Consider the following 12,326-nt stretch of genomic DNA (forward strand, 5'->3'; position numbering starts at 1 on the left):
ACTTTGATGACGGGAAATCCCAAAAAAAACAAAATTTATTTCAAATGAAATTTTTGAAATTTTTTAAAGTTAAGGGGAAAAAAAATTAATGTGTTAAAAAGACGAATACCATCGTTTTGCACAAAAGCAATTTTTTGGAAACAAAGGTTTTTAGAATTGACAAAGTTCCCTTTAAAGTAGACTTTTAAAAACTTTTGGGGGTTTTTTTTTTAAACAGAAAAAATGAAAGTGTTTTTAAAGAATGAAAGAAAAAATATAAATGTTTCCCAAAATAAGGGAAGGGACCCTGTATCCAGAAAACTAGGCCCCTTTCGATGTTTTTAAATTGTACTTAAACTAAAAATTTTGATTCATTACAAAGAAGGGCCCCCGAATTTTAATCTAGTAAATCTTTTTATGTCAAAGGGAAACAAAAATTGTTTCCCAAAAATTAACGGGGGGATTAAACCCAAAAACATGGGAAACCCTTTTTTAATGTCGAGATTTTTTATCTCGAATACAGGGCCGTTATGTTTATGTCGTTTTAGGAAATTACTGTTTCTTTACAAAAAGATATTTTTTTCCCCCATTGGAAATTTGTCAGCAGTCGTGTTATGTCTGGGAATCATTCATAGGCAAGGGAAATTTTTTTGGTTTTTAATTTTTTTTATTTTTATCTTAATCTTTGTTTTAAACCCCTTTTTGGGTTTAAAAAAGATTTTTCTTTTTTCCCCAAAGAAAAAAGAATTTTTTTTTCGTGGGTTTAAATTTTTGTAAAAAAAAAGTCATCTTTTGGATTGTTGTTTAAAAAAGGGCGCAAAATAAAATGGCATGAAAAGACTTTTACCCTACACTTGTTTATATACAAACAGAAAATAATTTTAACAAAAGTACATCTTAATCTTGAAAAGATTTGTTAAATACGATTTTACATTGTTGGACAAAAAATTTGACTAGACATCTGTTTTTTAGTATATGTTTTATTTAAAAATTTGAAAATTTTTACAAAGGGTTGAACAATTTCCCACAAATAGATTTTCTTTTTTGTGTAAAATTTTTCCTGCCATAAAGCATATTTTTTAATTTTAAATTTAATTTCCCAAAAAAGAAATTGAATAATATGAGAACGAGTATTGAAAAGTTTTTTGTACCCTCCACAATAAAGGGAAAAGGTTTTTATTTTAAAAGTTTGTATTAATTTTAAAATTTTTAAACAAAAAAATTAAAAATACCCCGGGTCCTCCTCCTTTTTACTAAAGTTGGGGGTAAAAGTTTGTTTTTTTTCCCTGTACTATCAAATTTTAGGGCGTGAAAAAAAAATTTTTTTTTTTGTTATAACCTGTAAATAATAAAACTTTGTTTAGCCCCCAAAAATGACTTTTCTTTATTATTTCTATTAAGTTTTTAAAATTTTAATTCTAAAAAAACTCTTCAAAACCCGTTCGCTTATTTATTGGGGGAAAAATTCAATTTAAAGATTAAACCAGGGGGAGTGGCCTTTCCAAGGGGTCCTGTCACACCGGACCTCCGGAAAAAACAGCAGGGCCCCTTGGGGACATAAGAAAGATAACAAAAACCATACAATATTTTTTTCGTCGATGGGAAAAAAATGTGAACTGTTAAAAATTCTCCTCCCAAGATTAAAAAAAGATATAAAAAGTCAATTGGGTAGTTGTTACGTCTTTTTAAATTTTCCCTGGTTGTCTTGTTTTTATTTTGCTATGTTTTTAAATCAAAAAATTTTTTTGCTATTGTAATAGCGTAGAAAAAGAGCCAAACTTACATTATTACTATAATTCTACTTAGTTAATGTATCATTATTACTTTTTATCTGTTATCTGTTATTTTTATGTTGCTTCTGATATGGAACACACGTAAGATACCTCATTGTACTTGTTGATAGGTTTCTTACTCTATTTGATCATTGGCTACAGAAACATTGTGTATTCTAACCTATCAGATTATTTGCTTTGTATTTCCTTAATATTATTGCATGAATAAATTTCTATAGTATGTATCGAGCTTTGTAATAAACAATTTGAAATTTCAATTTGTTTCCTCAATATATCAATGGTGCATAAAAATGTTCTAATCTGTTACCTTTCACAGATTCAAAAACTTTCATGCACAAAAATCTTTTTGAATGACAAACATAACATACATAAAAAGCAATAAAACAATAAAATGTATTTTTCTAGAAAGTCTGGCGTTCGTGGTAGGTAAATATTTATAATCATGTCTTCCGGAAGTTATATGAGATTTTAATATCAAGCAGTATAAAACGATGATTTCTGGCATAGAATATCGGGCTTAAAATATGATTTATGTCTCTTTTTGACGTTTTACGGGCAATGAAAAGTTACATGAGAAAATAATGTTAAATTATGGGGGCTAGGTAACGCCATGTCATTTCGTATTTTTGCAAAAAATATATTAAAATGCATAAATTCGAAGGAACAACAAACTGAAATTTTGCTAGAAGATCTATGACACATACAATATGGCGTAGATTGTTCTTTTTTTTTGCAAACTCAAATTTCGTCGTCCCTAATTGTTTTCTTACAAATGTCACTTTAAATGTTTTGCAGTGTCGCGTCCATACACTTTTCGTCGAGGTGTACTTTCGTGTTCCGATTGTACAAGCGTATGGGCTCATCAATAACAGCGGAGAGAGCAGTAATAATAGTTTTCCGAGGCGAAAACATAAATGAAAATACAAATTGAAGTAAATCTGCCAACATAGTATAAAAGAAAACAAGTCAAATTACTACTTATTAGAGCAGAGTTGTTCTAACTTTTAAGAAACAAATTTAAAAAATAAAAAAAAAAATTATAAAAATAAAAAAATTTAAAAATCTTAACCACTTAAAAGAATATAAGCATTGTAAATGCATGCTTCCTGTGAATTTTACTACCTGAAAAAGAACAAATCCTTCGTATCATCTGGGAATTTTTATTCTTCAATTTCTACTAAGCTCTTAAAACTGTTTTATAGTCTTTTCTGGCTTATTAAAATACTATAAATGTGTTTTCACTTAAATATTATCATCTTTTAAGACAGTTTTAAATTGATAAGCTTATGTTCTCATAAAGCTAATTATAAATACATGTGCGTACGTGTAGCTGATATTCTTTGAAGGATTTCGTCGTTCTAGTCAATACATAGTCTTTTTATTATGTTTGGCCTGTCATAATTAAAATTACTACCATCAATAAATGAAAGTGGTAATCTGAACACTTTTCGCAAAAAGTACATTATAGTTCATGTTTTATAAATATTTTTTGAAGAATCATATTTTTCATATATTAAAAGCTTGCATTTGTCATATGTTTTATGCGCCCAAAAAGCAATTTGACTTCAAAACCCCATTTTTGACCCCAAGGTTTAAAAGAAAAAACTGCAACTACAAATGATATATTTTAATTCAAAAAAATTTTTTTCTACAAAACGGGAAATTTGTTTTATTTTATGAGTTATATTTAAAGGCCCGTTTAAAAAACCCAGCCCCAAGGGGTGATGGGAAATAAAACTTGTTCTGATAACCTTTTCAATATTTAAAAGAAAGCTATACAACCCATTTTTTAAAATTTAGGTTAATTTTTTTGCATGCCTTTGTCCAAAAATTTGAGGGGTGAGTTCGTTATCTAACGTACATTAATTATATAACAAAATGGTATAAAAAGTTCCTGAAAAAATATTCAACTGCTTTTTGTAGGTGTTGCGATTAATCTGCGACAGATAGCAGTTAGCTCAATCAAAAGACTATACAAGTAGGCGCTATGGTATGACTTTTTTCAATATCCTTTAAAACATAATATTATTAACTTCAGTATTGACTGTTTAATGAAAAAATTCGCTCTTTTTCCAGTTGATTTATTTCCAATATAAAACACGCCTCAATGATTCTGCAGTAGCTTCCTATCAAAACATTATAAAATGCAATCAGGAGATTAAGTTCATAATCAGAAGAGGATATTTGCATACAATCGCTTTTATTGTAAACAATTTTTCAATAAAAGATAAAATGTATTCTTCAAAACAGAACAATATGTATATGCACTCTTATTGTTTTAGTACGTACTTGTATATATTTTATAGCAAATTGCAAAACTTACTGAATACAAATGTTTTCACAAACTTGTGAATTCTGTTTTGTTTTTTAAACAATCTTAATAAATTTGGCTATCTGATATTATTCTCATTTAACAAACACCTTCCCCTCATAACTTAACACAACAAAATGTTTTTAGGGTATTTTCTTTATCTTTAAAAGATACTATCAGAAGTTTACATTTGCTTTATTAGACTTGTGTTGCTATTCATATTTAATTAGCTTTTAAATTGTTTTCTAAGACATACTCGTAAATGCTTCATTAAACATTGATAGTAGTTTCATGCAAATATGAAATGAAATTAAAAATATGTGAAATAAAGGGCTTTTTTCTTACGATACATATAATTGAATTTAGTAAGACAATTGGGGTGATACTTATATAATTTTGAGAGACTACTGACTTATATGATTGTGTCAAATGTCCATTTAAGATAGTTTTCACATTGTAAAAAGTACTTTTACGTTTAACTTTTTAGTTAAATGTATCTTTTACCATAAATTTAACTATCTATAAATAGTGTCTGCCCGCAGAACAGCATCGGATTAATATCCAGAGGTCGCTGGTTTGATACTCGAGAGAGACACAATTGGTACCTGATAATTGACCTCGGACACTGATACTTATGTCCATTTGGTTGCCCAATCCAGGAGACATTAAATTGACTGAAACATCTCACCATAGCCTTTATAAAATGTTCAATCACACTACTATTTATATACTTTTTAATATAATCAACGATACTTTTGTTGTAAAGAATTTTATGAAAAACAGGTTTTAAAGTATATACTAAAAGCAAATTCGACACCGTTAATTTCTTTTTTTTTTCGAAACGTTTATGCCAAATTTATTTACAGAACATCTTAAGTTTCTGCAAGTTCAACTTTAATTAAACAATATCTCTAAAAGTCATTATTCTTGCTGTTCTATATAAAGAAGACGTTATAACTTTTAATGCCTCATGAAGCTGTCAGTACAATAGCTGTTTTGTCGCAATAAACTTCCTACGGGTTTTCTCTCTTTCCTATTTTATGGTTTCTTCGAGACGCTGACAATGATTACATTCTTTGCTGTTTTGTTAATGGTTAGAAAAAGATACTTTTTTCTGTTTGAACTTAGAAGAAAACATTAGATTCTTTGTGCCGTTTTCATTTACGAGAAGATTGTTTAGTTAATAGTTATAATGCGATATTTTCCCCATATTGAACTCAGAAGTATATAATCGGTTATATGTGTCATTTTATTTATATTATGTCTTTTAAGTTATTTTGTTATCTCACAGTCTATAATAATGTTGTGTATTGGTTGTACAGTTCAAAATATTGTTATCCTTTTTCCGACTCAAAGCTTCCTGATGTGTACATAAATCCTTGCAAGGATTTGTTGGGTACTGCGTACATTGTATGTCGAATTTCCTTGTATATCAATATCTTTTAATGGCACCATAACAACTGCTATACATTCGTTTGGTACTAACATTGTTTAAGACAGTCATCCTGAATACAGTGGTGACGGAGTTATGATGTGCAAACATGTTTATAACAGTAGGGCCAGTAATATGTAATAAGTCCAAAATTCGTCTCTCTCTCTGAATTTTGTTGAATTGTATAAAAGAGAAATCTATGTCTATATTTTCTTTAATTTGTACAAACAAATTGCATTTCACATTAGAATTTCTTCATAAGACAAAACTCAATTTTGAAAATTCACTGAATTTTGCTGAACTGTGGTATACAGGTATCTTTAAGATTTGTCTGTCCACTTGTATCTATTCTAATTTGTTTTACCAACAACATGTTATCAGTTCCTGCATATTCAGATAACATTGCTTGTATATACATACAAAATGCACGCGTCTTTGATTGAAATATTTAACAAATTGCCATTTACAAAGAAACTCCTGCAATGATTCTTTTATGACAAAAAAGATATTTCTACACACTTACAGAAAAAAGAAACCTTTCAAAATGCATTTAGTTCTCATCTTTTACAATCCCCTGAGATTTATATGCACTATTTGCATCATTAATAATTCATAATTCAACACTTGCTTAGCTCAAGAATGTCAATATTATTTAGGAGCATACAAGTAGTATTTCTTCCTCATGGCAACTCGTTTTACATTCTAGAGTTATATTATATTTGGACAACTAGTATTTCATATTTACTGTTTTTTTACCTTGCAAATGCATTTCGTTTATCATTTCACATTTTTGCAATTTATCGACAACACATTATTTATTTAGTATTGATAGATTTAATCTATGTACACTTAACATGAAATACATCATCTAAAACCGAGATTTAACATGAATTGAAGCAAAAATATTGAGTATGAATTATCCTTTTATTGTTCAAGCTGGCATATTCGTTCTTCGCTACACAGGATGTAATATATTCATGAAAGTTTACGTGATTTCGGATAAACTTAGCTTGCTCGGAATACGTAAATATGGGGTCAAAACAAAGAAAAACATACAAATATATTTCTGGTTAATTATCTTTATTTTAGCAGTATTATCTCTTTGATTATAAAGCAAAGATTATATTGAAAGGTAAAACATATATTATTTCAACTGTAAACTAAAATTTGTGACATGAATACCCCAAAATTAGAAATAAAACGTATACAATTAGTTTTTTTAACTAATTCAGTATCATGTCACTTACAGTAAATTATAAAAATATTTTTAAAAGCCAATTAGACCTCAAAATGCTATAAGTTTAAAAAAAATTCAATTCAGTTAAGAAACGAAACAAAACAAAAAAAACACTCATAGGCAAAAAAACTGGGTTTTGTTTTGCTTTACAATTAGTTTAATTAGAATTATTTTCTGTGGAAGTCAAAATACATATTGATATCTTTATTTTATCATTAAATAATTTTACATTCGGGAACACTTCCGTTCAGTGAGAAGCATCACCTAACGCTTAAAATTCAAGATAAAAAAAAAACAGAAACTTTTTTGTTAATCTTCGATTTTATTTAGATTTTCAAAATGTGTCTACTCTTAATATATGAGCCCTGTGTGCGCGTGTTAGGGTGGGGGAGGGTTTGTCAATTGTCAATATTGGACTTCTTTACATTACAGTTTTATAAAACAGTAAACTAATCTTAATATAAGATTTCTATTTCACTGGACTGCCAATCAATATTACATTTCTATTTCATTTTAGTTGACATATGTCGTTAACTGTTATAGATATTAGATTTCTTTGTTATACGATTGTCATTAAATGTAAAATGTTAAGATTTCTATTTATTGGATTGACATATGTTTATTGTTAATATTCGATTTATTATTTTATTAGATTATAATGTAACTCTTACTGTTTATATTTACAGTTTTTGTTTGATAATAATCCAAGTCTCTGGACCAGGCTAAAATGATTTTCATTAAAATCTCTTATGACAATAATAAGTTCTCTGATAGTCCTCATGCATATTATATATAACATTTAACGCAGTTGGCAATCATAGAAAGGTTTACCCGTTGTATACGTTTCTAAACAGTGTAATTGCTCATAACGACCTGAAGCAGTAAACATTGTATTTTGACAGAAACGCTTTTTGGGGAGAATAGAATATCATTATTATTCTAAATAATATGTATATATAAAATAAATCATGTGCACAAGTTATTCCAAACAACCAACATACGTAGAAAATTCACGCTCTGTTTTGATGACCTTTGCCTTCATAATTAGCTCGTTATCACTATATACCAATGTTACATCAAATTCTTTATCTTTCAGGGTATTCGATCCCTTCTGGATGCTCGATCTTCAATTTTCCAAGCATAGTACATCCTTCGTCTGTGACGTGTTTTGGGTTACGTCTCGTTGACTTAAATATTGTTACAAACGTAACTTGCGGATGAGTTGGGATGAAGGAACTATGTCCGATAATCGCCTTGTCCAATATTATTATGATATCATCTTTGCGAACAAATATGGTCAACTTGTCGTCGACAATTTCTCTCTTGTTTCTAACAACCATTTTGAGGCAGAATTTGTACTGTAATCGGGATTCTCCAACGCTGCTACACCATATGTGAAAGACATAATTTTTGATTTGATAGTATTCGGCATGTGACCAAACATTACAGCATCTTTCAGAACTGCTAAACTTGCCTCACTTGGTCGTATTATATTGTGGGTCTTTTTTAATTGTTTCTTAAATGCGTCGTAAATTATTTCACTTTCACTAAACACTCCTGCTAATAGAATAGTTTTGACATTTTTCATACGCGGCTCCGCTACAATGGCTTCAACATTTGAAATCAAATGTGTTACTGTTGGATCAAAGAACTCTTTAATTACAGAAGAATTCACATGAAACTTATTTCCTTCAAATTTTGTTTTCTGACTGCGTCCCAGAGAAGCAATAATTTCGTCAGTTGACCTATTTCCTTTTTCTGCTTCTGCATAAACTATCAGAAATCAATGCTTACATCCGGTTGCACAAGTTTTTTCTGTATCTCAAACTGTCGAAGCAAGTGTGTGTAGCTATACATGTGTTCCTTTTTAAATTGATCTGCAGATGAGATTCCAAATATTTGGTTAGCCAATGCAAGAACTTGTCGTTTATGTTAGTTCCAGCGAACGAGTCTCCACTAGGCTTGTGTATATCTTTCAATGCGCCATCAATCTGCTATTCATATACTGATATATCTGCAGTGCCACCTGAATAGAAATAATGCTATTTAAACCTTTTTTTCATTAAATTTGTATTACCTCACATATTCAGATATCTGTGCCCAATTAATTATTATCATTTACCATCGGAGTATCATGTCAGAATATTTTTATATACAACTACAAAATTATTAATAAACATGCACAAGTAGGAACCATAAATTTCCTGAAAAATGAAATAAACAAAAGATATATAACTATGAAACTATTTACAAACATGGGCGAAAAGAAAACATTGAGTCTTTTCAAGCAGTGCGAATCCTAATGAGTCGTATCGGCTCGGTCACATATGGATGACGTGTGTACATCGCTAAGAGATAAATCTTTCTGTTTAAATTAGCCTCCTGAAAAAAGGATATCGGTATAATAATAGGAGTTTTCGCTTTATGTTATACCTCCAAGGTCAATCACCATATACTGTGTCCATGCTTTAGATAACAAGGTCCTTGTCTTATCTGTTGCATTTGTGTACCAGACAGACGCTGACTCGGGCTCCAGAGCTAGTGTTAGACGTGAGGAGCTTATTCCTGCCTAAAAAAAGAACAAAGATCAATTAGAGAAGACGGCATTCACAAAAAGCAGCCCCGATGCAACCCAGAGACAGTGGTAGGTTATCCACACCATGTACGAGTATATCCAGTCACGCAGAATGTGCAAAAGGTAGCACAGAAGTGTGCAATTGTATGGTCGAAACGAGCACCACGGAAAGAAAAATATCAATATTTTATTTAAAATCAACTTGAAAGTATTGAATTACGTTGTCAAGGCATTATATTCTAAACCTCATTAAAATATTTCCCTGAAAGTGTTTATTAATTTATAAACCTCATTTTTGTGAGACTAATGACCTGGCTAGCGTATTGTATGCGAATTTATGTTTCGTCGATATCTTTTAATTCAGCCCAGTACATATGGTTTTTGATATTAGTGTATTTGAAACATTTGCCCTTCTTGGACCATATTACATTATATTATATTAAATAAATGCGACTCGGGTTCTGAAACATATTTTATATGCTATTAGTTTGGCAAAAATGCCCAATATATACCGAATATGAAGAAAATCAAGTTTAAAATGACAAGTGTATTACAATAGTGATCAGGTTGTCGTTCTCACGGATGATATTAAAACATATTCCTGTAAATATTTATAATAGTGGCTAAAACATTATGTCATAGCAGCCAATGGCATAGCAGCCATAGTCGCTTATTCATTTGTTTTGGTTACGAATATTTTTTTGCTATATTTTGGTTCGTTTACATACCAGAGTCGGCGTTACTTTTATGTTATTTGCACATTCCTGCGTTGTTGGATATACACGGATGTCCCAGAGAAAGGCATCGAACTAAAATTTGGAAAGGACTCAAGGACGGAGAATGTCAGGAAGGACATGTTAATAACTGTAACAATTAGCAGTTTAATATCATTCATTTTTGATGGGTTTTACGTCATACAAATACAGTTTAAAGCGACTATATTCAAATATTTCATTGTTTTAAATTGTATTTCAACAAATATTTTAAAGACTGAAATCATATTTTTGTTGCTCTCTTATTTATAGTATAAATATTCATATACCTCAACAGCTGCTTGCCGCATGAATTGTTTGGCGGTGTCATTCCATATAGCAGGTACTGTCAAACATACTTAATGTATTTCTCTTTTACCCATGGCTCTTCTTTTTCCAGGCGTTTCAATAGATGGTTTCTAAGGTAGCGAATTGACATGGCAAAAATCGTCATGGCAGGCATTGATACACCATTTATGTCTTCTATGGTCGCCTTTTTTGTTAAATTTTTTAAAGTTGCGAAACAAAACTATTATTTCTGTATTTAATTTCTTTTGTCAATGCTGGACATAATCTATACAATAACTGATGTACATGTATAACAAAATTTAAAAAATACAACGATAAAACTGAAGAACATTACCAGATTTGTCTGATTCTAAAGAATGTTAAATAACAGGAAATCATGTTATCAATACAGGAATGATATGTTTGTTTATAAACTTATTGGTTCCTTCTTATATTTTACAAAAGTTAATATTTTTCAGCAGATCTTCAAGTCAGTATTCTATTAAATGTTATCAACTTTGAATTTATAACTTGAAAGTCAATCTTGCTTAGACGTGTACTCTTTTTATTTGTTTTCCTTCTTGTAAAATATCATTATCATGCAGCCGGTTCTAAAGACTATAGATGTCCTTAGTTGCATGGCATGGTAAATAGTTTTGCTTTTGTATCTTTATTTCATATCTATCGACTTATTCTGAAAGATACTCAATGTTTTCTAACCTGTATTTGTACTTTGATGCCAAATATATTTGTTTTTAAAGAGAACAGTCACCATCATAAGTAATAGAAAGAGCATCGATAAACGAGGTTTTCTGATTTGTACGAGGGGATTAAGCCCCCGGGTATAAATCAGATTACCAAGTGTTTTGGTGTTCTATCTCTTTTGTATCAAAGGCAAAATGAAAAAAAACACATTCCCTGTTGTCACAGTATGAAATCTTTGAAAAATGTAATCAATAAATGAAAATACAAATGTGACATTTCTATCGTTATTCCTCTCTCTGTCGTCACAAAAAGTAAACCTCAGAAAAGTTAGTCAATCAATGGGCATGCTTTGGAGTGCGAGTAACTTATACCTGCACTCCATTTAAGGCACTGTGCATATATGTGTATACGATTAAACTCTATCACATTTTCATTAGGAGGATCTCCAAATTATGATACAAAACATGCTTACCACATTGTTGTAAAGAAATATCTTGAATCGTCTAAACAGAAGCCAATTATGGTGATTTTCTTCCATAGAAAGATTAAAATAATTATTTTCAGCATCATATCCAAATGAATGAAATTCTTTTGTTGGTGAAAGGAGAATGCTGGTAGGTATCTTAGACGAACGATAGCCTCTTTGGTCTGTACCCCATGCTTCACTGACTTTTATTGCCGTAAAATTATCGCGGAATGAATATGCATAGCCGCTGTATGATGTGCCGAAATCAAATGCTGCAACTATCATGGACGTTTCTGCATCTAAAATAGCGTATTCTTTATTGTATAAAATTGTTTATATAGAACGATAGACTGTTAGTTCTGTTAGTACGATGTACTAAAGGCCAATTAAGCTCCTGAAATGCTCATTTTTATTTCTCAAAAAAACTTGTCATCTTGATACACTTTCTAAAAAGTTACACATTGGCCATATGACCGAATGTTTCAATATCTTTATTCGGCGGTTAAATCAACTTAAAATGGAAGGACATATATGTTTCTTATCACATAAACCGAAAATAGTCTTAAATTATGACAAAACGTACCTGACTGACATGTAAAATGCTTACCACCTCGAGAAAACAACACTGAATGTGCAAGATTTTAAAATAACGGTAGAAATGGTGTAAAACAAAGTGGTATATTAACTTCTACATATTAAAGATACTTATTAATTATACCAACCAAATAAAGCAGGAGAAGAAGCAAAATATGGCTCATCCATAAGGCCAATGAGTAACCTTTTGGAAA

At 30.2% G+C, this 12,326-nt stretch overlaps 1 protein-coding gene across 1 annotated transcript; it reads right to left on the reverse strand.

Moving 5' to 3' along the window:
- Nucleotides 1-8,049: 8,049 nt before the first annotated feature.
- Nucleotides 8,050-10,542, reverse strand: LOC132754565 (uncharacterized). The gene is made up of 3 exons (XM_060745213.1): nt 10,459-10,542; nt 9,186-9,321; nt 8,050-8,525 (listed from the first exon to the last, which is right to left on the reverse strand). The coding sequence occupies exons 1-3, from the start codon at nt 10,540-10,542 to the stop codon at nt 8,050-8,052; spliced, it is 696 nt and encodes a 231-aa protein (XP_060601196.1).
- Nucleotides 10,543-12,326: the final 1,784 nt, after the last annotated feature.

Source organism: Ruditapes philippinarum, unplaced genomic scaffold, assembly GCF_026571515.1.
Source record: "Ruditapes philippinarum isolate M1 unplaced genomic scaffold, ASM2657151v2 ctg6789_1_1_1_1, whole genome shotgun sequence".
Taxonomy (NCBI): Eukaryota; Metazoa; Mollusca; class Bivalvia; order Venerida; family Veneridae; genus Ruditapes; species Ruditapes philippinarum.

Bases quoted from the DNA above. Each gene is read 5' to 3' on its own strand.
- LOC132754565 (XM_060745213.1), bottom strand. From the start codon at position 10,542: ATGCCTGCCATGACGATTTTTGCCATGTCAATTCGCTACCTTAGAAAC. The intron at 9,322-10,458 runs GTAAAAGAGAAA...TTCTTTTTTTAG, and splicing joins TGGAAAAAGAAGAGCCATGG to GCAGGAATAAGCTCCTCACG. The intron at 8,526-9,185 runs GTATAACATAAA...GATTTCTGATAG, and splicing joins TATGGTGATTGACCTTGGAG to TTTATGCAGAAGCAGAAAAA.